At 33.0% G+C, this 27560-nt stretch overlaps 1 protein-coding gene across 1 annotated transcript in view; it reads left to right on the plus strand.

Annotated features, from left to right (window-relative positions):
* LOC142350988 (uncharacterized) overlaps positions 1-27560 on the plus strand; it is a 54923-nt gene that overhangs the window by 21649 nt on the left and 5714 nt on the right. Inside the window, exon 4 of the mRNA XM_075403019.1 lies at positions 19409-19680. Within this exon, the coding sequence (XP_075259134.1) occupies positions 19409-19680 (272 nt within the window). The remainder of the gene's footprint in view (positions 1-19408; positions 19681-27560) is intronic.

A 27560-nucleotide genomic window follows, 5' to 3' on the forward strand; every position in this document is an offset into this window, starting at 1 on the left:
GGTTCAAAGATTGTTTTAGGACTTTGATCTCTCATCAATATTTCAATTGGTGTTAGACTAATATCTTTTCCTATACCTTTTATTCTGATATCACTCATAGCATTTTTATCAATATTAAAGTTATTACTGATTTGATTTCTTCAATAGTTAGGATAAGCTTTTTTAATAGGTATAAAAATGGAGACAGGTAGCGCAGTTAAAATTTTTATTTTCTTATTTGGAATTTGTTATATAATATATGATTCAATACCAAGTAAATATACGAAACTAAAAGAAAGCTTTGGTGGATTTATGATTAGGAGTCTAGTTAAATTTGAATATGAAAAGTCATCATTACATACTATTGTTTATGGTGGAACTGGTACAGGCAAAACATATTTTATTAGACAATACTTAAAGTTATACTTAGATCCGCGAAGCGGTTACACCGATCAAAACCAAAACTAAAACCAAAACCAAGACCAATATCAAGCTAAAAATACAATCACAATATGTAAAGATGATAGAGATTGGACAGATCCTGAGACTGGTGAGTTTTAAATTGGATTTAATACATGCGATATAAAAATGATCACATCAAAAAATAAGTCTAAATTCAAAGGTAGTGTAATTGTTCTTGATGATATGAGAGATAAGTTAAATAAAGATATAGCATAATATTTCACAGAAGGAAGACATTAAAATATTCAAATGATTGTAATGTGTCATAAACCAGCTCAAATAATTAATACAGCAAGAATGAGTTGTGATACTATTTATTTAACAACATATATTGGAGCTGATCTATTTAAAAACTTTAATGAAATATATAAATGTAAACATAACTTCAATAAAATAATTAGTGAGTGAAATAGTAACTATTATAATTGTGCGGATGAAATGTCAGATGAACTTCGTTATGGTATAAATAAACATAATGGGAAAGAGAATATTTTTTTTAATTATTGATAAGAATAGAACTATGGTATATGACTCGAGAGTTGGTTTCCTTGATTTAAGAGCTCTTAGTTTAAAAGATAAATTAGAAATTAAAGATAAAATAAACTTATAGCATATATGAAACCACTCATGATAAATGCTACAGATAGAAATTTTTTTAATCCTTATAATTATCAGTTCTATTTTTATAAACTTCTTACATTAAAAGGTATTAAAATACAGAATGATGCTTTAACACAAAAAATGGTTAAAGCTGATGATTTTAGGTTAGCATCAACTATTTTGGGAATTATAGGTACATGTTTTATGATATTTAATTATATGAGTCCTGATACAACAGTAAAAACTGCTGGAGATGTGGCAACGAGTGCAAGTAATATATTGAATAGAGCAAGTACATTGGTTAACTTTGGATGAGGAGAAGAAAAGCAAAGAAGACAGTTTATCGAAAAGCTACAAGGAGAATATATAAATAAAGAGACTGGAATTTTAAATAAAAAGGGACGAAGGTATTTATACAGACTATATGGAAATAATGAAGAATTTAGAGAAGAAATTATAAATTTTGTTAGAATTAAAAAAAATTAGACCTTAAAGAGATTTTAGATAGAAGATATAAAACTAATACACTCAATACGACAGGGAGGGAATATTTAGATAGGTATATTCTATCTAAAGATAATACTAAAGATGTAATTGAAATCTTGGCTAAATATGATGGGTGTAATTGAAATTTGACCAATTACAAATGGTTATAAAATGTCTAGAGTGTTAACACAAATGTGGACTCACTTTTAATTTAGCTTTTCATTATTCAATATATCATGAAGATAAAATTAGTAAATGTGCATGCGGTGATAAGACATTGAATGGTATTGTGTCAAGGAACTTGCTTCGCCGATGAAAACTGATTGTTCATTTAAAGATGAATCTCGATATAACTCCAACTCTAACTCCAACTGTAACTCTAACTCTAACTCTAACTCTAGCTCTAGCATTAACTCTAACTCTAACTATAAATCTAACTCTAACTTTAACTCTAGCATTAACTCTAACTCTAGCATTAACTATATTTCTAACTATATTTCTAACTCTAGCATTAACTCTAACTCTAACTATAACTCTAACACTCACTATAAATCTAACTCTAACTTTAACTCTAGCATTAACTCTAACTCTAGCATTAACTATATTTCTAACTATAACTATAACTCTAACTATAACTCTAACTCTAACTCTAACTCTAGCTCTAACTCTAGCATTAACTATAACTCTAACTCTCACTCTAACTCTAACTCTAGCATTAACTCTAACTCTAACTATAACTCTAACTCTAACTTTAACTCTAGCATTAACTCTAACTCTAGCATTAACTATATTTCTAACTATAACTATAACTCTAACTATAACTCTAACTCTAACTCTAACTCTAACTCTAGCTCTAACTCTAGCATTAACTATAACTCTAACTCTCACTCTAACTCTAACTCTAGCATTAACTCTAACTCTAACTATAACTCTAACTCTAACTTTAACTCTAGCATTAACTCTAACTCTTGCATTAACTATATTTCTAACTATAACTCTAACTCTAGCATTAACTCTAACTCTAACTATAACTCTAACTATAACTCTAATTCTAACTCTAACTCTAGCTCTAACTCTAGCATTAACTCTAACTCTAACTATAACTCTAATTTTAACACCAAAGTCTTAACTAGAAGTTATAATTCTTTAAAACCACTAACTGATTTTGATGAGAGTAAGTATACTTGTAGAAATTGTACTTCAGCTAAAATTAATTGTCTAAATTGTCCTTCTGTTGCGAGATATGATGATATAAGAGCTCATGTAAAGAAACAACATCCAGATGTAGAATTAACTAGAGGATTTAGTAGAAATTTAACTGAAAGATCAGCGGAGCTGGTTCCCAGATCAGTGGAACAGTTTCACAGATCTATTATTACCCAAATTGGGGAAAGTTGTTCGTGTAAATATTATAATTTTGTATCATTTCTTATTAATAATTGAATAAATATAGAAAAAGTAAAAGAGAATATAAATTTATTGAAGAGTATAGATAATTTAAAATAAAAAAACATAGAAAAGTAAAAAATAAGAAATTTATTAAAAAATTTAGATAATTTTAAAAGTTATTTAAAAAAGAAGGAAATCACTTTTTAAGCGGGATAAATAGTGATTTTGTACTGGGGCATCACTCCGATAGGGGCGATTTCGCTCTTAAAGACTGATTCGCAAAATATTATCAAAATTTAAAATTTACAAAAGAGTTAAGCTGGTTTTTGTTCAAGTTATCCACGAAGTGGTTACATCAATTTTCGCAAGTTGGCTTTACGTGCTTTTTACACGGTCTCAATAGTTTTATACTAGTATCTGGGGACGTCCACTGGAGTCAGTGGGGACCTGCGAAGCAGTTTCACTGATAGAACCCAAACTATCCGTCTGATAACAGTTAATTACCAGCTTTACTCGACACTAGTGGTTTGCACTAAGTGATACAAGAAATGATAGATTTTAAATAAAAAAGAAGTGAACATAGAGTAGTGGATATATAAAGGGAGTTAGAGTAATTTGTATATGGGTACCGTATGGCGGCTCTATGTTGCGGCGGTACCCAATTACATATTACTTTTATTCACTGTTTGCTTGATTAAAAAGCCGTTCGGCTCTTCCTTTGGCTGGACATCTGGGCTTTGGATATGAAAATTGCCTACCCGTACCTAACTCAAAAGAAAATTCAGTACAGAAGCAGAGTAAACTTCAGAAATTATTAGTACTGATTCAGACTATGATTCAGGTCACATTTCGCTCTGAGTTCCTCTGATTCAGAGTTTGATTTTTGACTGAATCAGAAATGACAAAATGTGACCAAAATATGGGTATTAAGCAGACTAAACAAACAAAAATGTGGATATTATTAAGAATGAACATACCGAAATGTGGATATTATTAAGAATGAACAGACCGAAATGTGGATATTGTTAAGAATGAGCAGACCGAAATGTGGATGGATATTGTTAAGAATGAACAGACCGAAATTTCGATATTGTTAAGAATGAACAGACCGAAATGTGGATATTGTTAAGTATGAACAGACCGAAATGTGAATATTGTTAAGAATGAACAGACCGAAATGTGAATATTGTTATGAATGAACAGATCGAAATGTGGATATTGTTAAGAATGAACAGACCAAAATTTGGATTTTGTTAAGAATGAACAGACCGAAATGTGGACATTGTTAAGCATGATCAGACGGAAAAGTGGATATTGTAAAGAATGAACAGACCGAAATGTGGATATTGTAAAGAATGTACAAAACCGAAATGTGGATATTGTTAAGAATGAACAGACCGAAATGTAGATATTGATAAGAATGAACATACCGAAATGTGGATATTGTTAAGAATGAACAGACCGAAATATGGCTATTGTTATGAATGAACAGACCGAAATATGGATATTGTTAAGAATGAACAGACCGAATTGTGGATATTGTTAAGAATGAACAGACAATAATGTGGATGTTTTTAAGAATGGACAGAGCGAAATGTGGATAATGTTAAGAATGAAGAGACCGAAATGTGGATATTGTTAAGAATGAACAGACTGAAATGTGGATATTGTTATGAATGAACAGAGCGAAATGTGGATATTGTTAAGAATGAACAGACCGAGATGTGGATATTGTTAAGAATGAGCTGACCGTGATGTGGATATTGTTAAGAATGAATAGACCGAAATGTGGATATTGTTAAGAATGAACAGACCGAAATATGGATATTGTTAAGAATTAACAGACCGAAATTTGGATATTGTTAAGAATGAACAGACCGAAATGTGGATATTGTTAAGAACCAACAGACCGAAGTATGGCTGTTGTTAAGAATGAACAGAAAAAAATGCGGATATTTTCAACAATGAACAGAGCGAAATGTGGATAATGATTAGAATGAACAGACCGAGATGTGGATATTGTTAAGAATGAGCTGACCGTGATGTGGATATTGTTAAGAATGAACAGACCGAAATATGGCTATTGTTATGAATGAACAGACCGAAATATGGATATTGTTAAGAATGAACAGACCGAATTGTGGATATTGTTAAGAATGAACAGACAATAATGTGGATGTTTTTAAGAATGGACAGAGCGAAATGTGGATAATGTTAAGAATGAAGAGACCGAAATGTGGATATTGTTAAGAATGAACAGACTGAAATGTGGATATTGTTAAGAATGAACAGAGCGAAATGTGGATATTGTTAAGAATGAACAGACCGAGATGTGGATATTGTTAAGAATGAGCTGACCGTGATGTGGATATTGTTAAGAATGAATAGACCGAAATGTGGATATTGTTAAGAATGAACAGACCGAAATATGGATATTGTTAAGAATTAACAGACCGAAATTTGGATATTGTTAAGAATGAACAGACCGAAATGTGGATATTGTTAAGAACCAACAGACCGAAGTATGGCTGTTGTTAAGAATGAACAGAAAAAAATGCGGATATTTTCAACAATGAACAGAGCGAAATGTGGATAATGATTAGAATGAACAGACCGAAATGTGGATATTGTTAAGAATGAACAGACCAAAATGTGGATATTGTTAAGAATGAACAGACCGAAATGTGGATATTGTTAAGAATGAACAGACCGAAATGTGGATATTGTTAAGAATGAACAGACCGAAGTGTGGATATTGTCAAGAATGAACAGACCGAAAAGTGGATATTGTTAAGAATGAACAGACCGAAATGTGGATATTGTTAAGAACAAAAAGATCAAAATGTGGATATTGTTAAGAATGAACAGACCGAAATGCGGATATTGTTAAAAATGAACAGACCGAAATGTGGATATTGTTAAGAACGAATAGACCGAAATGTGGATATTGTTAAGAATGAACAGACCGAAATGTGGATATTGTTAAGAATGAACCGACCGAAATGTGGATATTGTTAAGAACCAAAAGAACGAAATGTGGATATTGTTAAGAATGAACAGACCGAAATGTGGGTATTGTTAAGAATGAACAGACCGAAAGCTTGACACTTTTAAGAATGAACAGACCGAAATGTGGATATTGTTAAGAATGAACAGAGCGAAATGTGGATATTGTTAAGAATGAACAGACCGAAATGTGGAAAAGGTTAAGAATGAACAGACCGTAATGTTGATTTTGTTAAGAATGAACAGACCGAAATGTGGATATTGTTATGAATGAACAAACCGAAATGTGGATATTGTAAAGAATGTACAAAACCGAAATGTGGATATTGTTAAGAATGAACAGACCGAAATGTAGATATTGATAAGAATGAACATACCGAAATGTGGATATTGTTAAGAATGAACAGACCAAAATATGGCTATTGTTATGAATGAACAGACCGAAATATGGATATTGTTAAGAATGAACAGACCGAATTGTGGATATTGTTAAGAATGAACAGACAAAAATATGGATGTTTTTAAGAATGGACAGAGCGAAATGTGGATAATGTTAAGAATGAAGAGACCGAAATGTGGATATTGTTAAGAATGAACAGACTGAAATGTGGATATTGTTAAGAATGAACAGAGCGAAATGTGGATATTGTTAAGAATGAATAGACCGAAATGTGGATATTGTTAAGAATGAACAGACCGAAATATGGATATTGTTAAGAATTAACAGACCGAAATTTGGATATTGTTAAGAATGAACAGACCGAAATGTGGATATTGTTAAGAACGAACAGACCGAAGTAAGGCTATTGTTAAGAATGAACAGAAAAAAATGCGGATATTTTCAACAATGAACAGAGCGAAATGTGGATATTGATTAGAATGAACAGACCGAAATGTGGATATTGTTAAGAATGAACAGACCGAAGTGTGGATATTGTCAAGAATGAACATACCGAAAAGTGGATATTGTTAAGAATGAACAGACCGAAATGTGGATATTTTTAAGAACGAACAGACCGAAGTATGGCTATCGTTAAGAATGAACAGAAAAAAATGCGGATATTTTCAACAATGAACAGAGCGAAATGTGGATATTGATTAGAATGAACATACCGAAATGTGGATATTGTTAAGAATGAACAGACCGAAAGCTTGACACTTTTAAGAATGAACAGACCGAAATGTGGATATTGTTAAGAATGAACAGAGCGAAATGTGGATATTGTTAAGAATGAATAGACCGAAATGTGGATATTGTTAAGAATGAACAGACCGAAATATGGATATTGTTAAGAATTAACAGACCGAAATTTGGATATTGTTAAGAATGAACAGACCGAAATGTGGATATTGTTAAGAACGAACAGACCGAAGTATGGCTATTGTTAAGAATGAACAGAAAAAAATGCGGATATTTTCAACAATGAACAGAGCGAAATGTGGATATTGATTAGAATGAACAGACCGAAATGTGGATATTGTCAAGAATGAACAGACCGAAAAGTGGATATTGTTAAGAATGAACAGACCGAAATGTGGATATTGTTAAGAACAAACAGATCAAAATGTGGATATTGTTAAGAATGAACAGACCGAAATGCGGATATTGTTAAAAATGAACAGACCGAAATGTGGATATTGTTAAGAACGAACAGACCGAAATGTGGATATTGTTAAGAATGAACAGACCGAAATGTGGATATTGTTAAGAATGAACCAACCGAAATGTGGATATTGTTAAGAACCAAAAGACCGAAATGTGGATATTGTTAAGAATGAACAGACCGAAATGTGGATATTGTTAAGAATGAACAGACCGAAAGCTTGACACTTTTAAGAATGAACAGACCGAAATGTGGATATTGTTAAGAATGAACAGAGCGAAATGTGGATATTGTTAAGAATGAACAGACCGAAATGTGGATAAGGTTAAGAATGAACAGACCGTAATGTGGATTTTGTTAAGAATGAACAGACCGAAATGTGGATATTGTTATGAATGAACAAACCGAAATGTGGATATTGTAAAGAATGTACAAAACCGAAATGTGGATATTGTTAAGAATGAACAGACCGAAATGTAGATATTGATAAGAATGAACATACCGAAATGTGGATATTGTTAAGAATGAACAGACCAAAATATGGCTATTGTTATGAATGAACAGACCGAAATATGGATATTGTTAAGAATGAACAGACCGAATTGTGGATATTGTTAAGAATGAACAGACAAAAATATGGATGTTTTTAAGAATGGACAGAGCGAAATGTGGATAATGTTAAGAATGAAGAGACCGAAATGTGGATATTGTTAAGAATGAACAGACTGAAATGTGGATATTGTTAAGAATGAACAGAGCGAAATGTGGATATTGTTAAGAATGAATAGACCGAAATGTGGATATTGTTAAGAATGAACAGACCGAAATATGGATATTGTTAAGAATTAACAGACCGAAATTTGGATATTGTTAAGAATGAACAGACCGAAATGTGGATATTGTTAAGAACGAACAGACCGAAGTATGGCTATTGTTAAGAATGAACAGAAAAAAATGCGGATATTTTCAACAATGAACAGAGCGAAATGTGGATATTGATTAGAATGAACAGACCGAAATGTGGATATTGTTAAGAATGAACAGACCGAAGTGTGGATATTGTCAAGAATGAACATACCGAAAAGTGGATATTGTTAAGAATGAACAGACCGAAATGTGGATATTGTTAAGAACGAACAGACCGAAGTATGGCTATTGTTAAGAATGAACAGAAAAAAATGCGGATATTTTCAACAATGAACAGAGCGAAATGTGGATATTGATTAGAATGGACAGACCGAAATGTGGATATTGTTAAGAATGAACAGACCGAAGTGTGGATATTGTCAAGAATGAACATACCGAAAAGTGGATAATGTTAAGAATGAACTGACCGAAATGTGGATATTGTTAAGAATGAACAGACCGAAATGTGGATATTGTTAAGAATGAACAGACCGAAATGTGGATATTGTTAAGAATGAACAGACCGAAATGTGGATATTGTTAAGAATGAACAGACCGAAGTGTGGATATTGTCAAGAATGAACATACCGAAAAGTGGATATTGTTAAGAATGAACAGACCGAAATGTGGATATTGTTAAGAACAAACAGATCAAAATGTGGATATTGTTAAGAATGAACAGACCGAAATGCGGATATTGTTAAAAATGAACAGACCGAAATGTGGATATTGTTAAGAACGAACAGACCGAAATGTGGATATTGTTAAGAATGAACAGACCGAAATGTGGATAATGTTAAGAATGAACCGACCGAAATGTGGATATTGTTAAGAACCAAAAGACCGAAATGTGGATATTGTTAAGAATGAACAGACCGAAGTGTGGATATTGTCAAGAATGAACATACCGAAAAGTGGATATTGTTAAGAATGAACAGACCGAAATGTGGATATTGTTAAGAACAAACAGATCAAAATGTGGATATTGTTAAGAATGAACAGACCGAAATGCGGATATTGTTAAAAATGAACAGACCGAAATGTGGATATTGTTAAGAACGAACAGACCGAAATGTGGATATTGTTAAGAATGAACAGACCGAAATGTGGATAATGTTAAGAATGAACCGACCGAAATGTGGATATTGTTAAGAACCAAAAGACCGAAATGTGGATATTGTTAAGAATGAACAGACCGAAATGTGGATAATGTTAAGAATGAACCGACCGAAATGTGGATATTGTTAAGAACCAAAAGACCGAAATGTGGATATTGTTATGAATGAACAAACCGAAATGTGGATATTGTTAAGAATGAAGAGACCGAAATGTGGATATTGTTAAGAATGAACAGACCGAAATGTGGATATTGTTAAGAATCAACAGACTGAAATGTGGATATTGTTAAGAATGAACAGATCAAAATGTGAATATTGTTAAGAACGAACAGACCGAAAGGTGGATATTGTTAAAAATGAACAGACCAAAATGTGGATATTGTTAAGAATGAACAGACCGATATGTTTATAGAGGCCAGATCGGTAAAACCGAATTTTGTTTCCAGGTCAGACCGAACCGAACAATATCTGCATTAGCCAGAATAAAGAGACCAACACGTTAGTACTGGCCGGACAGAAGATTCAACGAACATTTTTTCCAGACCATTGAGTTTACGCGACCCTAGTACGTCTTAGATTGCGCACTTTATCGTTGCTAATAATGAAACCAAACTTTCAAAACCTGTTTTTGAAATTAAACAAAATTTTCGATACACTTTTTTTTTACATATATATGATTAAACGTCACTGTTTTTTTAAGAAAAACATCATCAACCCACAAATAAAATGGGGATTTTTATGCTTTTCAATCAAGGGGAATCGGTATTTGTCCCTAAGACGCCTCTCATTTGCGAGCGGCAAATATTACACACGCTGCAAAAAACGCTGATAGAAATTACATAGCTCATGAAAAGTTTTTTTGCTTCAGAAGAACACGAGCCAGAATTTCAGTTTTAAAGCAGTCAAAAACCAAATTTCCAATCAATCGACTCAGCTCTTGTCAAACTTTAGAGCTGAAGATGATCTATGAATACACATTTTTTTAAAAAAAACTCGTGTTTTTGCTCAATTAAATAAAAACATATAGAAAACGTTTTTGCAAATATCTTCTTCCTGCAAATATTCTGGTACATTCTTTTCTGTAAATTTTTTTCTGCAGAGAAAGCAAGATATCAAGGTTAGAAAACCTCCTGTTTCAAATTCTATTGCTACTGTGATTGAGTTTAATATGTTTTTTTGCCAATTTTTTTTGGAACTGAACAGGCAAACAAAATATTGAGCACCAACTTAAAGCAAATATTTGTTTTAACAAGAGCACTCGGTTGTTCTGAGCGTGGCACAGTGTTCTCCCACTTTTGCATTTGAAAGCATAACATCTGTGCAATCATTATTTCGAAACTGACATTTAAGAAACCTTTGTTTTAGCACCAAAAGTTCTTTGCTTTAAGCTGCTTTAAAAAGTTAAAATTGTTTAGTTGAAACTTGAAACAGAAAAAACTTGAAACAAAAAGCTGGGTAACTTTTCATTACCGAATGATAAGTTGCACTCAAATGTTTTAAAAAGACATTTCCCAAATGTTCTATAGCATTCGTGACAGTTTGGCTGAGCTCCGTCAGTCTATTCTAAGACTCTTTGAGAAATTGAAGATTTCTTTAAAAGTTCTAATGTCAAATTGATGACTGCTGACTCAATGTGAACTGCTTTGCAAAGTCTTCAACTTTCTCAGCAAGACAGTTTCTGTCAAAAACGTTGGTAGATGCAAATATGGCTGAAGTATTTTTATTAGTTTAAAACAATATTTGTCTATGCTTTTTTAGATAAACGAAAACGAACCCAGAAATCATTACAGAGCTAGTGGCTCGACATAACGTGTATTTAGTGAAATTCGTCTCAATTCCAGCTATGCATAGCCAAGAAACTTTGTTCCACAAATGCAAAATAATGGTATCTGAAACAATTTTTCTATAAACAATTCCAGTTTTTTTTTCACTTATGTTGTTTACATTATCAACGGGACAAAATGGTCTCAATTTTTCTAAAAGTTTCTCTTGAAATCTATTCTTGATGTTTTTTGTTACAATGAAAGACTTAAATTTCTTGTAGTAATGAGAATAAATTCAAGCAGTCGAATTAATAGGCCGCAAAATTAGGTGAAACGATTGAGTTTGTTTGAGAAAATCATTAAATTAGCAGTGAAAGTTATGAAAAACAATTTAAGCAAAGAAAAACAGAAGAGAAAAGGCAATTCCGACTAACGGATTGATTGCCGGACTACTGGTTTGTTCAGCTATCGTTAGAGCAATCGGGTTTACGCTATTCGAAAACAAAATTTAAAAACACTATTTGAAAAATATAATTTTCAAAGCAATCAAAAATTAGGTTAATAATGAGATCCCTAATGACGCAGCACAACACAAGAAAAAATATTCACAACTAAAACAAAAAAGGATAGTTGAAAAACGAGTAAAACTTTTGTCATTTAAATAATAAAAAGCTCAGTTTTCTTTTTCACATCTTGAGAGATAATTTTCCATGTGACAAAACCGAATTATTAGGAACACATTGGAAACTCATAAACTTGTGATGTTTGGTAACAAAGCTCTTTGAGGCGCCTTAAAAAAGTATTTTTTAAAAAAATTCTGTAGTTCTGGTTTTATCATTCCGAGATCAAATTCATAATTATTTGAGCAGCAAATCTAAAATATTCACAATGATATACAAGTTGTTTTCAATAGCCAAAGTTTGAGTTGATAAGTTACACAGAAAGAACTCCGAGTTTTTACGGAAAACTGATTTTGATTGTATTTTCTCAGTTTATTTGTTGGCTTATAATCTGTGATTGCCAATTTTTCAATGAATTCTTCTCGTTTTTGCAGTAAATTTCTCCTTCAGAATAATTTTTATGTTTATGCTGCTTGATGAAATTTGCGAGCAATTGTTGGGCTTACGTTTTACGGGGGTAATAGCCTGTTACAATAACTCATTTTCATTTTTTAATCTTCTTATCAATATGAAAAAGCAATTGGGGAGTACTGCAAAAATGAAGTGATTTTTATTTTGTGTTGTTGTGCAATTAACAAGGTGCGATTGATTGTTCGTAATTTTTTTTTAAATTGTCCCAATATCCTATTTATTCTATTGTGTCCCTTTTAAAAACGTGACTCTATGGGGTATCATTTGAATAATATTTGATTGATTAAACTTGAAATTTTTCTTCAAATTATGATAGAGATGTGATTATTTTATATACCAAGGATGAGGTTCGCAAACCAATAAAGCTATTTGCCAGATGGACTCGAGTCATGGACTTTATGTACTGTTTGCTTGATTAAAAAGCCGTTCTCCGGACCACTGGCTGGATCCAACAGAACCAGGCCAAATTTCGGCCCAATCATGGCCCAGACTCACTTAAACATGTAGTATAATTTATTCCTTTCCATTTGTTGAACGACGAGTGAAAATGAAATTGAAAATTTCTGATTGAAAAAACTCGTCAATTTAAAGGCTATTACAAATTTCAGGATTAATTTCGGTTAAGAGGTGCTATCATCTAGAAATAAGAAGACCAGCTCTTCCTTTGGCTGGACTTCTGGGCTTTGGATATGAAAATTGCCTACCCGTACTTAACTCAAAAGCAATTCAGTACTGAATCAGAGTAAAATTCAGAAATTATCAGTACTGATTCAGACTCTGATTCAGGTCACATTTCGCTCTGAGTTCCTCTGATTCAGAGTCTGAATCAGACTCTGATTTTTGTCTGAATCAGAAATGACAAAATGGGACCAAAATATGGGTATTGAGCAGACTAATCAAACCGAAATATGGATATTGTTAAGAATGAACAGCCCGAAATGTTTATAGAGGCCAGACCGATCAAACCGAATTTTGTTCCCGAGCAGACCGAACGGAGCAATTTCTGCATTAGCCAGAATAATTAGGCCAAAATGTTAGTACTGGCCAGACAGAAGGTTCTACGAACATTTTTTCCAGACCAATGAGTTTACGCGACCCTAGTATGTCTTAGATTGTGCACTTCATCCTTGCTAATAATGAAACTAAACTTTCAAAACCAGTTTTTGAAATTGAACAAAATTTTCGATACACTTTTTTTTACATATATATGATTAAACGTCACTGTTTTTTTAAGAAAAACATCATCAATCCACACATAAAATGGGGATTTTCATGCTTGTCAATCAAGGGGGCTCGGTATTTGTCCCTAAAACGCCTCTCATTTTCGAGCGGCAAAGTTTACACACGCTGCAAAAAACGCTGATAGAAATTACATAGCTCATGAAAATTTTTTTTGCTTCAGAACACGAGCCAGAATTTCAGTTTTAAAGCAGTCAAAAACCATATTTCTAATCAATCGACTCAGCTCTTGTCAAACTTTAGAGCTGAAGATGATCAAAAATACACATTTTTTTAAAAAAAACACGTGTTTTCGCTCAATTAAATGAAAACAAAGAGAAAATTTTTTTGCAAATATCTTTTTCCTGCAAATATTCTGGTACATTCTTTTCTGTCCTTTTTTTCTCCAGAGAAAGCAAGAGATCAAAGTTAAGAAACCTCCAGTTTCAATTTCTATTGTCACTGTGATTGAATTCAATATGTTTTTTTGCCATTATTTTTTGGAACGGAGCAAGCAAACAAAACAGGAAAACACTGAATACCGACATAGAGCAAATATTTATGATAAGAAAAAGGTTCGCTAGTTCTGTGCGTGGCACAAAATGTTCCCACTTTTGCATTTAAAAGCATAACATCTGTCCAATCCATATATCGAAACTGATATTTAAGAAACGTTTGTTTTAGCACCAAAAATTTGCTTTCAACTGCTTAAAAAAGCTGTAATTGTTTAGCTGAAATTTGAAACAAAAACAATGGCAAAAAATATTTGAATTCCGAAGGAACGAAAAAAGCTGAAAAACTTTCATTTACCAAATGCTTAGTTGCACTTAAATATTATCAAATTCTAGAGTCAAATTGATGACTTCTGACTCAAAGTTAACTGCCTTCCAAAGTCTCCAACTTTCTGAGCAAGAGAATTTCAGTCAAAAATGTTGGTAGATGTAAAAGTCACTGTAGAATTTATATAAGTTTAAGAAACTATTTGTCTTTGTTTTATCTAGATGATCGAAAACAAATCCAAAAACCATTACAGAGATAGCGACTCAACGTCACGTGTATTTATTGAAATTCTTCTCAATTCAACCTATGCGTAGCAACAAAACTTTGCACTGGAAACTGAACAAAACTTTTTTTCAAATTAATTCTCATATTATTTTGCTTGTGTTGCTTATATTATCAGGGGACAAAATTGTCTCAATTTTCCTAAGTGTTTTTCTTGTATTATATACTTTATGATTTTTATTAAAACGAAGGACTTAAGTTTTATTTGGGAATCAGTATGAATTTAGGCAGTCGAAAAGAGGCTGCAAAAATAGGTGAAACGATTCAGTCTGTTTGATAAAATCATAACGCTGGCAGAGAAAGTCATGAAAAACATTTCAAGCAAAGAAAAAACGGCAGAGAAATTGCAATTCTGACTAAGAGGGTGGTTGCAGGACTACTGGTCTGTTCTGCAATCGTTAAAGCAAATGGGTTTACGCCATTGATAAAGAAGGGTTAAATACACTATTTGAAAATTTTAATTTTAAAGTAATCCAAAAATTACGTTAATACAAAGGTTGAGCTGAGAACTCCAATGACGCACCACACCACAAGAATAAATAATCCCAACTAAAAGAAGAGAGTGGAAAAACCATTAAAAATTTTATCATTTAAATACTAAAAAGGTCAGCGGCTTCTTCACATCTTGAGAGATGTTTTCTATGTAACAAAACCGAAATAGTGAGAAAGTATTAGTACTTTATACACTTGTGATGTTCAGTTGCAAAGATCTTCGAAGCACTCTAAAATTATTATTATTTCTATGCTGTAGTTTTGGTTTTATCATTCCGAGATCAAATTTTTAACTATATGAGCACCAAATCTAAAATATTCACCATAATATACAAGTTGTTTTCAAAAAACAAAGTTTGAATTTATAATTCATGCAAAAAAATTCTGAGTTTTAAAGGAAACCGATTTGGTTTTTTTTTTCTCTCAGTTTAGTTGATGACCTATTACAATCTGTAATTGCCATTTTTTTTTATGAATTCTTCTCTTTTTTGCAGAAATTTTCTCCTTCCAGAATAGTTTTTATGTTTATACTGCTTCATGAAATTTGCGAGCATTTGTTGGGCTTACGTTTTACGAGGTAATAGCCTGTTACAATAATTTCGTTTACATATTTTTATCTTGGTATCAATAAGAAATTGGAATTATATATAGTACGCACTTTTTTGTTGAACAGAGTTGTATTTTCGAAAATGATGCCTTAGCACCCAAATTAAAAGTATGAACACAAATTTCACGATTTTTTACAATAATTCGAATAACTACTGATAGGTAATGTAAGAGCTTTTAACATTACTTTTGGAAAAGTTTTTTTAACATATTTTCTCTTGATTCCTGCGCCGAAAATACCTTATTTCCTGGGATGTACTTTCATTCTTCTCGAATACATAATTCGTGAAACTGTGAACTGTCATGAATTCGGTAATCGATGTATTCACAGTAAATTGATGTTTACAAAAAGACATTTTTTTTGTTTACAAGGTTTTCTTGTTTTTCCTTACATTTACAATTAAGGGGAACAAAAGTTAAAACGTTAAAATTACAGTCAGCATTCGGCATCATCTCAAGTTGTGAACAAACCATTGGTATATAAAAGTAACTGAAGAGCCACAGGAACATTTCCTTGTTACACACCCTTCCGAGTTTAAATTTGTTTTATCTAAAGGCTGAGGTCGTTATGAAAACTTTGGATTGGAATTCTTAAAGTTTACTCAGAGCTAATGTCCAGCAATTTTTGTAGTTTATGTTGAATTAAATGCTTCCGAAAGCTGAAGAAAAATAGCTGCATGACATACGTATTGTTATCAGTTTTTTTGTCACAAGAGCTCTGAAGAGTATAATTTAGAGTTGATGGTTGAAATATTTCTCCTAAATTGCTATTGATTTTTTACGGGGCAAGCTGTTATCATTAAGATATAAAGACATCCCATGAATTTCTTTAATAGTTTAATCATCTTTCGAGAGGCAGGGAGTAAACGATATGCTGAAGTACTTTTTGGAGTAAGTGGTGATACAATGGTATTACATATGCCGTTTAACTCAATTTAAAAAAAAATTAAAGGAAGAGATGCAAAAAAGACTCGAACAAGTTCCAATGGACAAAAAAATTGAAGGCTTGAAAAGTTTATTTTTATAAAATAATTCACGAGAACTAGAAACTGAACCTCAGTTTTTTATTATTATTATTGTGTTTAGTTATTCAAGGGAAAGATGTAGTACGTTTGATTTATAATATTACAACATGTAATTTTAAACTTGGGGTTATTCGAATTTCCATGTTTGAGATCTAAAAAAAAGATTAACCAATACAGTGTTTAATACAATAATTTAGAAGAGGTTAAGAAAGCGTTGAAAACTTAAAAAACGGTTCTTTTTGTGGGAATTTTGGATTAATTAAATTATGTTTTAACGGCCTTTCACACGTGAACGATTATACACAAGACTCTCAGATAAATTGTTCTTCCAATTAAAGCTTCCAGATAATTCTGTAGCAATTTATAAAGGGCAGTTTAAGTAGTGCAAAAAACACAAACAGTTACGAAAGAGCAGACTAGAAACAGAACGTTGACAGCAAGATCGAAAGGCTTCAATTTAGAAAAGGTGTATGTGTAATGATTGATTTGGCCTTTTATGCCTCAAGCAAGACAAATAGATTGAAAGATATGGTTTTTACTACAAGTCGTGATTGCGATAGAGATCTTTTTTAATTTGTGTTGCGGATAATTTTTTTCAAAATGTCGAAAATTTTTCATATCAACATAAAAACGTCGTATTTGTCAAGCAAAGAATATGGGTAGTTTTAAAAAATGGCAAGTTTTAGATGAGTAACATACTGTACAAAAGCATTTCTCAGACAAAATGTTTTGGTTCAATCTTCTATAAGCTTTGTATCTAATTCATCAGTATACATTTTAAATCTCAGTTTCAACTTCATCATCTAAGTTTATATGAAAGAATGGCGTTTTTGTTTCCCAATCGTCCATTATCACGGGTTATATGTTAATACACCTTTCACATAGAATCAAAACGTCTTTACCGTTTCTAATGAATCAGATAACTGGAGCATTATATGGTTGTAATATATTAATTAAACTATGTTTTAGCAGCCTCTCACACGAATTCTTATAAGATTATACAAATGATTCTCAGATAAATTGTTTTTCCAACTAAAGTTTCCCAGGTTTAGGTCCAGACCCAAATTGAGCAATGATCAGACTATGCACTGAAATGACCTCTGATCAGACTTTCCAGACCGAAGTTACCTCTGATCAGACCTTCCAGACCAAAATGATCTCTGATCAGACTTTCCAGACCAAAATGTCCTCTGATCAGACCGAACCCAGACCACTGTCCAGACTATAAACAGACTATGATCAGACCATCTTCGGACCATGGTCCAGACTCAATTTCAGACCATTGCCCAGACCTTAATCAGACTATGATCAGACTCAAGTGCGCTCAAAATAGTCTGATCAGAGAAAGATTTTAATTATGAACAAATCTTTTAATTTTGCTATAATATATTCATTTCATAAAAACTGCTGTTTGCAGTATTAAAATCATCTTAGGAAAAGCCAATTCTGAAAATATTGCTAATGCAAAAGAAACCTAACTGTTGAGAAAAAAATTTTATTTACCATAACCCTTAGTTCATATTTCTGACTCAATGGATGAACTTAGACAGCTTTCCACAAGAAACGTCGTGGTCTTCAGTTAATCAAAATTTCCTCTTAAGGGGACCGGCATTTGCTATAAGCTGGACTCCTTGTTTCTGACCAGAGTCATCGGACTTTAGATGAGTCTCTGATCGGAACGCTGCTTTATTGTTGCCTCTTGGGGGAGCCAACATCCCTCAATAAAAAAAACAAAAAAATTGAAAAAAAATAATCCACTCGCAATCAGACCTTCCAGACCGAATTGACCTCTGATCAGACCGAAGCCAGACCATGGTCCAGACTATAAAGACTGTGATCAGACCTTCCAGACCGAACTGACCTCTGATCAGACCGAACCCAGACCATGGTCCAGACTAAAAAGACTATGATCAGACCTTCTAGACCGAATTGACCTCTGATCAGACCGAATCCAGACCATGGTCCAGACTAAAGAGACTATGATTAGACCGTCCAGACCGAATTGACCTCTGATCAGACCGAAATCAGACCATGGTCCAGACTATTGTGCGCTCGAACCGCTTTCCAGACCCTGTAATTTCGGTCTGGGAACACAGGGGTGTGCGCTCGATTTGGTCTGATCATAGCTCAATTTGGGTCTGGACCAAAACCTGGGTTTCAAAAAATTACGTAACAATTTATAAAGGGCGGTTTTAATACGGCAAAAAATACAATCAGGTAACAGTTACGAAAGGCTTGACACAGAATGTTGACAGCAAGATCGAAAGACTTCAATGTTAAGAGGTAACTTTCATTATCATTGCATCAAAGTTTGAAACAGTTCCAGTCGTCAAAAAAAAACAAATCTCTTCCATAATTTTGAAGGAAAACTAGAACTCAATAAAACGTTTTAATAAAAACCCAGACGAAAATCTTTCTACCTATTTCCACACGTTGTCTATATTTATTTGATTTATACTGTATAGTCCCTTACAAATTCACACGTTTTCTTAGCTCGAACAACAGAAATAGTCGGCCACATTGCAGTCAAGTTGCCTGATTCAGGTCAGGAAATCAAAAAAACAGTTTTTTGTCCAATAAAATTTTATTATATGTTACAAGGCGCTGTAATTTGTACTACAAGCTGACGGAGGAAGAAGCTATGCACGATCGCACAAATGGTTTCAACTTCCGATTCCGAGTCCCAAACGACTACCAAAAGCGACTCATACGACTGTACTATGACATAACGTGCAACAGAAATCAAAATGCTCAAGCGCAATTTTTCAACCCAGAACGAAATCCGACCGCCAAAGATACGGGAGATAAAATAAAGTTTGATGAGGTTGGCGCAACTGGAATGAAATCATCCAATAAGCAGGCGCGACCTGACGGTAATTAAACCAAACTAAACTTCTACATTACATCGACTACACTATGCGGGCTATGATTTGGATTAACAATTTTGAAAGCATTTCAAAATTTAATGTGATAAAACACTCTTTATCGCTTTAAAACACTCTTGAAGTCTAACTGAACCATAATAAGCAACGCCATTTTTGGCGCTAGTGAAATAGGCACAGACGCAAAATCATATTGAACTTGTTTTGCTGGCCAATGAGAAAATGTTAATACTGTTTTCTTATTGGCTGATTGCTCGACAAATTGGTTCTGCAAATTTTAAAATAAGATATGAGTGTTAACGTAACTTGTCTCTCGAGGGAAACTGATCTCAAGTTTGGTTGAGTTAGGTTTATATCAAGTCCCACTGGCCGCTGAGGCATGGCAAGATGCGGCAAAATATATAGCCTTGAAATAGGCTGCATCAACGCAAGATGTTGGAGTGCTTATTTTTCTCGACCATTCAGATTCGTTGGAAACTCTATATTTCAGCTATTATTATTAATGTATGTACAATCAAGTTCAATCAATTTAAAAGGCATCAATAAGTCAAATAGAAAGTTCGCAATTTCGGAAAGATGAGTTTATGCTCATGTTTTCACAGTTTTTCCCTTTTAAAACCAATTGATTGCTCTTGTTGCTGGGAGCCATTTCAAACGCCGGGAAGAACTTCTGCTGGCTCTGCTTGCTTTTACTCTTTTTCCTGGTGTTCTTGGCTAGCCTCGTAGTAGTTGATTAATTCGTAGCTTTTCTACGCCTTAAGACATTGATACATTTTTATTCAAAGTAAAAAAAGTCGTTTATAAAGGTTAATTATTCAAGAAGTAATATTTTTTGAGAGTGGGAATAGTAGATAAAAAAATAAGTAAACAAATAATAATATTAAAAAAATGGGGCTTCGCTCGCGTTGGTGATTGAATTGCTGCGCCTCATTTGATCAAAGAATTAGAGGGCTGCACTAGCTATGAAAAGTGTAATCTTGTGTAAGAAGGCAAGCGTTAAGACGCGTCAAAATAAATTGTGGGAAGGTAAGAAAAAGTGTGGTTGCAACATTTAATAACCTGTCTTCAAAAACAAAATTGAAGCGTTTTGAAGAATGGCGTAAAATACAGAAGGTAAAATAAGAAGCAGTTAAAAGTGCTATGCTAACCTAAACCTTAAAACCACTAAACCAAACCGAGCATAGCACTGTATTATGTTGTTAGTTGTATAACGGCAACTTAACTTTGTTAGAGATATCAGTGGAGTGATTGTGAAAGATAAGAACGTTTTCTTGGTTTCAAACGATGTTAATTAATTAATATTATTCACTAGATAAAAACTGTGTAAATTCCTGTTGTTTCTCACAGCTAAGCCCCGAATTTACTAGGTGAGCGGCTGGCTTAGCTGTACGGTTAGGACGTTGTTTGTTCGACTTTTGCCCCGAATTTACTAAGCAAGCGGCTGGCATTATGTCATTGGATAGTGGCTGTTCTGGCGTTTTCTACGATATGGGAACTGCTAAAGAACATTAATAGGACAGATGGTCCAGTGTGCTTTGATAACTGTTTTTCGAACGTTGTCGCTTTTGCTGGATGAGTTGTATTATTGTTTCGATCTTGTTTTCTTTTGCCCAATTCAGGTACTCATTTGCTAATTTAATCTGAAAATCTCTTACTGCAGTTTTATTGGCCTCCTCATAGAGCTTTTTGACACTGTACCAGCAGGGTTTCCTCGTACAACATCTTAATGCCCTAATTTGGTTTAGTTGTATGTTGTTGAAAACTGAATTAGATTGGTCAATCCAGCAGGCATTTGCATAGAGAAATAGAGGTCGATCCCATAAATTACACAAGGTCAGCACGCACTCCTCGTTAATGTTGATTTGACTGAGCCGCCATAGTTGGTAGATTCTTTTGTTTGCTCTTACCACCAAACTTTTGCTGTGTTCGTGTCACTTTAGATGTGGGGTAAGTTTGTTTACGCCAAGAAATTTGATTGAATTAGCGCCTTCAATTCGTGTGCCATTGATAAAAAGGTCTGAACTGGAAACTTTCTTTGACCGATTTTTAGAAAGCATAAAATTTGTTTTGCCTGGATTTATTTTTACTTTCAGTTTTTCGCACCATTTGATCAATTTGTCTAGTGAATATTGAAGTTTCTCTTGAATTATTCAACAGAAGCCCGACCTCAGTTATTAATTTTCACGAGGACGCTTCTCTGAGAGCGAAAAGAGTTTACCCATTTTATCAGAGGTTTATGCACACCATTTTGAAGCAGTTTGTTTTGAAGTCCTGGTCTGCACTCTGCATCAAACGCTTTTTCAATATCTAGGCAGACAAATCCAACCATTTCGGACCCTTGAAATGCTTCTGTTACGTGCTGAGTAAATTTTAGCAAATTATCAGTTGTGCAACGGTTCCTTCTATACGCACTTTGAATTTCGTCGGAAACTCTATATTTCGGTACGTCTATTTGTTGAGACGTCACCGCCTTTTTATGAAAGGCAAGCAACTCGGGCACACGTTTAAGGCAAAAGCAAACTGCATCAAAACCGAAAAATGTAGCAGCATTTATTGAGAGGTCTTAGTCTAAGATTGATTGTCAATATTTATTTGAAACCTAAAACTATTTAGCCTGAATTCGTCTTCTTTGATACATTATTTAGTCGGTTTAACTTAATATTAGGTTAATCATTTTTTTCCTTTCTATTCACATAAAAAGAGATTGTAGTTTATGCGCATTTAAAATTCTTGAAGGTGGAGGATTCTTTTATGCTGGATAGATTTACTTACGTAATGCACTCCTCAATTCTTTTAATCGGTAACAGAGATTATCTTTTTACTTGTGGCAATATTTGATTTGAATGAGATGGCATTTTTTGACAGACAAGACTATACTCTATTTAAACAAGAAATAATAACTTGCACTCATCTCCAAGGGTGTTCAATTAGGGTTTCAAATTTTAATTTAAATTGCCAAATATTCAAAGGAAACTCACAGGAAATGATTTTACAGCAAAAATAGAAAACTTTAAGGTACAGAAAGCTGTTTTCGTTTGCTCTTCATGACTTATGTTCGTTTTAAATATTTTTTTTTGTGCTAAGCAATCGTTAGCATTGATATCTTTGTGATATTCAACAAATCAGTTTTCGATCAGTTTTTAGATCTGAATAAAACTGAGCTTACATGTATCATAAATTTCATAAAATTGTATTGGTGCTTGATGAATACACTCGAATCTTATTTTTTTCAAGTAAATGCCCAATCAGAAAGAAACTTAGCATATTAATTTTTGTAGATCTCTTTTTGAACCTCTATCCATTTGATGGCTAAATTTCAGTAAACGACCTAAATGGTTAATCCAAAAACACGTTTTTATTGTAACAACAAGTTTAATGAAAGCTTTTCATGAGTGCACGCAGTTAAATAAAATACCTGCTGGCTTTCATGGCACATGGAGGTTTCCATGATAAATTCAACAAGGTTTCTCTTGCCAAAAAATTCAATTTTTGCGTTTGAAAGAGAGGTAAATTAGCGCTAAAATTACGCTAAATTAAGCTCTTTAACGGACATGATGTTCTGCAAGTCGGTATTATCTGAGCAATTCTATAATATGCACAACATTCCATGCTGAGCCATCTTCATTTTTTCTTCAACCAAGACCACATACCAATGGAAAATTTCTCATCTTTATAATCTAAATGACCGTTGGCTATAAACATAGGCTTAAGTGTGCCAGATGTTTTTCCATACAAGAATCATTGTATTTGGATGAAATATATCGACTCAGATTAATTATACATATGCACTTTTAATTGCTTTCAAGCAAAGTTTGAAGCCACTATTCTTAAAAAGCGCCATTACTAGTGTTTACCGGTATCAAATCAAAAACATAAATGCAAAGAATGTGGCTTGCAAATACCACCACCTTTAGATGCCCAATTTAAAAAGCGCCTAATTCACGTGTAAGTAGTTTCTAGACGGAATTGGGCAGCCTAAAATGGATAAAACCTCCAAATAAATGTCACTATAGGTTTTTTTGGGGGTAAGTGCAGTTCACAAAATATTAATCCTCCTACAATTTAATCTTTCAAGATTCTTAAATTGAGGGATTATATCGCAATTAATCTGCAGCAGAAATCTCTGTGGATTGCGCTTCCACAAAATGTTTTTCGCGGCGGAAAAGGGATTCCATTTTTCAACTTCGATATGAAAGTGAAAATATTGAACGAATATTTCGATGAAGTTAGGGCCTTTTAATTCTCGAAGATTTTAAGAACGTTTCAAATGTAAAAGTTATTAAGAAAAGAAAAGTGAAATGTGGTTCCAAAGTGAGAAATTTAACTCGGAAAGACATATATATGTCAATTATTGATATCATGTCTGTACTAGAGAAACTTTCTGTAACGCCACACCATGGGAAAAAAATTGGAATTTTTTTTTATTCATTTCAATACAAAAGTTTGGATACAGGTAAGGTTATAAAAAATTTCACCAAAAAAAATAAAATACAAAAATTTTTTCATCTCAAGTTTGAAGACGAAGCTTACTACTACAGTAATTACCAGTTATAAGCTGCTTAACTTTCGCACTGGTTTACATTTTTGTAGTTCACAGTATGAAGATAGCATGGACGATTTTTATGACCTTAAAATAATCCTAATGAAGATAAACAGAACTTCAAAACACCTCCGTGACTTGCCACTCTTCAGAGTTGAAATCGGGTTTAGTTGTTGAAGTATGTTGAGTCAATGTTGATAAACTCTGAGTCTCAAGTCCGACGTGTTCCAGTTTCGTTGGCAAAAATAGAGTATGCATAAGACTTCATGAACTTCTCAAAGTTCATGAAATTTTATGCATACGTTAATTTGTGAACAAAACTCTGAGTTCTGGAACAATCCGGACTTGAGACTCAAAGCTTCTCAACAATGACTCAACATACTTCAAAACGAAACCCGATTTCAACTCTGAAGAATGGCAATTCACGGAACTTTTTTGAAGTGCTGTTTATCTTCATTAGGAATATTTTAAGGTCCATAAAACGCCCATGCTACCTTCATACTGTGAACTAGGAAAATTTAATCAAACGCCAAGGCTTATAACTTGTAATTACTGTAGTATTATGCGTCGTCTTTATGCGTAAAGTGAAAAATTTTCTGTTTTTTTTATATCCTTACCTGTATCCAAGCTCCTCGATTGAAACAAATAGTAAGTAATAGATAAATTCTTCAAACTTTTTGGCCTACGGTTTGAATTTACAGAAAATTTGCTCTAGTAGAGACTTGAAACAATTATAACCAATAAAAATGTCTGAATTCTGTTATAAAAAAATTCTGTTATATATAAAATTCTGTTATATATAAAAATTCTGTTATATATATATATATATATATATATATATATATATATATACATATATGTATATATATATATATATATATATATATTTTATATATATATATATATATATATATATATATATATTCATATATATAAGTAGTATACATATCTGCCATGTTACTGGAGGGGGGACCCCCCCCCCCTACAAGAACTCTCACCACCGAAAAACTCATTTTCTCTTAGTGAAAGCAAGTTTTTTGGTTAAGTTTCGCCAGCCTGAGAGAAGTTCTTGGGTTAAGTTGACTGGCGAAACTTAGCCAAAAAACTTGAAAAACTTGCTTTCACTAAGAGAAAATCAGTTTTTCGGTGGTGAGAGTTCTTGTAGTGGGGGTGTCCGGACCCCCCGCCCTCCAGTAACATGGCAGACACCGGCTGCTCCATTGTGTATTTCAGAAGAAAGAATGCGTAGTACTGAGTGCTTAGACTATGGTTATAGCCTGTTGTAGTAACTTTGATTTTTTTAATCTTTGAGACCATGAGAGGCATACTTGAAAAAATTTGAAAAATTTGAAAAATTTTTTCGAAATTTTTTCAGTTTTTCAAAGTCCTAAAATGGTCCGAAATGGAATTTGCGCTATGAAAGAGCACTCAGAAGTGATTTTTTGTTGACTTCACTTTTTTCAGCTATGCAGTATGGGGGTCGAAACACACCAAAATTTCAAATTTTTGAGAAAAAAATTCCAAAATTTTTCAGAGTCAAAAAATTGTATGAAATGGGTTTTGCGCTATAAAAGAGCACTAAAAAGTGATTTTTTGTTGACTACACTTTTTTCACCTATGCATTATAGGGGTTCAAACACCAAAATTTCAAATTTTTGAGAAAAGAATTCCAAAATTTTTCGGGGTTCTAAACTGGTATGAAATGGATGTTGCGCTATGAAAGAGCAGTCAAAGGTGGTTTTTTGTTGAGTTCACTTTCCCTCAACTAGGCAGTATGGGGGTCAACACATATAAAAATTTCTAATTTTTGAGAAAAAAATTCGAAAATTTTTGAAAGTCCTAAAGTGGTTTGAAATGGATTTTGCGCTATGAAAGAGCACTCAAAAGTGATTTTTGTGGACCTTTTTTTGCTCAACCAGGTAATACCGGAACAACTCAGGTTGTGGAATGGTCTGAAATAAGTCAGAGAGCAGTCAGAAGCAGTTCTTAATGACAATACTACTGCAAATGTGCAGTATGATGTGGAAAGCATGTCTTTATTTTTTGTATGCATTTGTAACTATCTATATTTCTATCTAAACAAATAGGTGTGTTTGCATGAATGAGCTCAAAAATGTAATTTTTATGTCTGAATGAATAATTGAAAGAAATAGAAGAATGAAAATTTTACGTATAAAATTATGCGTACTCATATATATAATAATGAAAGTATAAATAAAAGTTTATATTTGTTATTAAGTAAATATAATTGTGCTTAAGTTTAATAATATATTTGTATGAGTATAAGCTGGAATTTATGTTTTCGTTTAGATATTGTAATTGTGTGTATATGTCAAGACGTTTATGGTTTTATGTGTGTATGGTTTTCTAAATGTATGCGGTGGAAAGTATGTATATATGTCTGAATGTGTTTGTATTTATGTATTTATATGCATGCAAATCTGATGAGAGAGGAAGAGAGAAGCCCCTGGAGGAGGACAAATTAATTGCTTAGAAGAATGGTGTTATTCGTTTCCACGATTCAATAATATTATATCTTACAAACAGATTTTGACCTTCCGCGTTGTCAAAACTCACGCTTTTGTTCTTTAAACATTGGCAAACAAAATGTTACAACCGAAGACGACACCAATTTTTTGATGTTCTCAGCATGCTCTTTTGAAAATTGTTGAATTTTCTACACCTATCTAGCTACTATATTAAAAACTATGAAGATTCTTTACAAAAAAAAATTAAGTTTATGCTTTTGTCTTTTAATCCTTGGCAAGAAAATGGAAAAAAAGTGGAAACACAGTAGAGAAAACAATTTTTTAATGTTCTGAGTATGCGTTTGTGAAAACAGAGATTTCTCCAAACTTATTCAGCTAACTTTTTAGGATTGAGCGGGATTGTTTTCAGGAAAAATAAATTTGAGATAAATTGTTGAGAGATAAACAATAAATTGAGCTAAGTGAAAAGAATAAATTCTGTAAAAAACCAAAAAAGTTGGTGGAAAAACTATGATATGCAGGAGCAGGTGAACTTTTTTAGTTAAATAAAGTAGATTGATAGGAATTCATCAAGAGCTTGAACCAGACAAAAGTGTAATGATACACAAGAAGAGTAGTTTGCACTGGAACTGTAAAAAATAGCTAATTTTTCAAACGTTTACTAGCCACTTGATCAATTAAGCAAGAAGGAACACAACCTCTGTATCTGCGGCGCTTGCTAGAAACAACATCAATAGTGTATAAGCCTTTTTTGCGTATTGGGAATAACACTAATCGATAATGCGTGCTGGGACTGAAATCTTAAACAAAGTCGAATAGCTTCTTCAGTAAATGGTTCCAAC

Source organism: Convolutriloba macropyga, chromosome 12, assembly GCF_964194025.1.
Source record: "Convolutriloba macropyga chromosome 12, txConMacr16.3, whole genome shotgun sequence".
Lineage (NCBI taxonomy): Eukaryota > Metazoa > Xenacoelomorpha > Acoela > Convolutidae > Convolutriloba > Convolutriloba macropyga.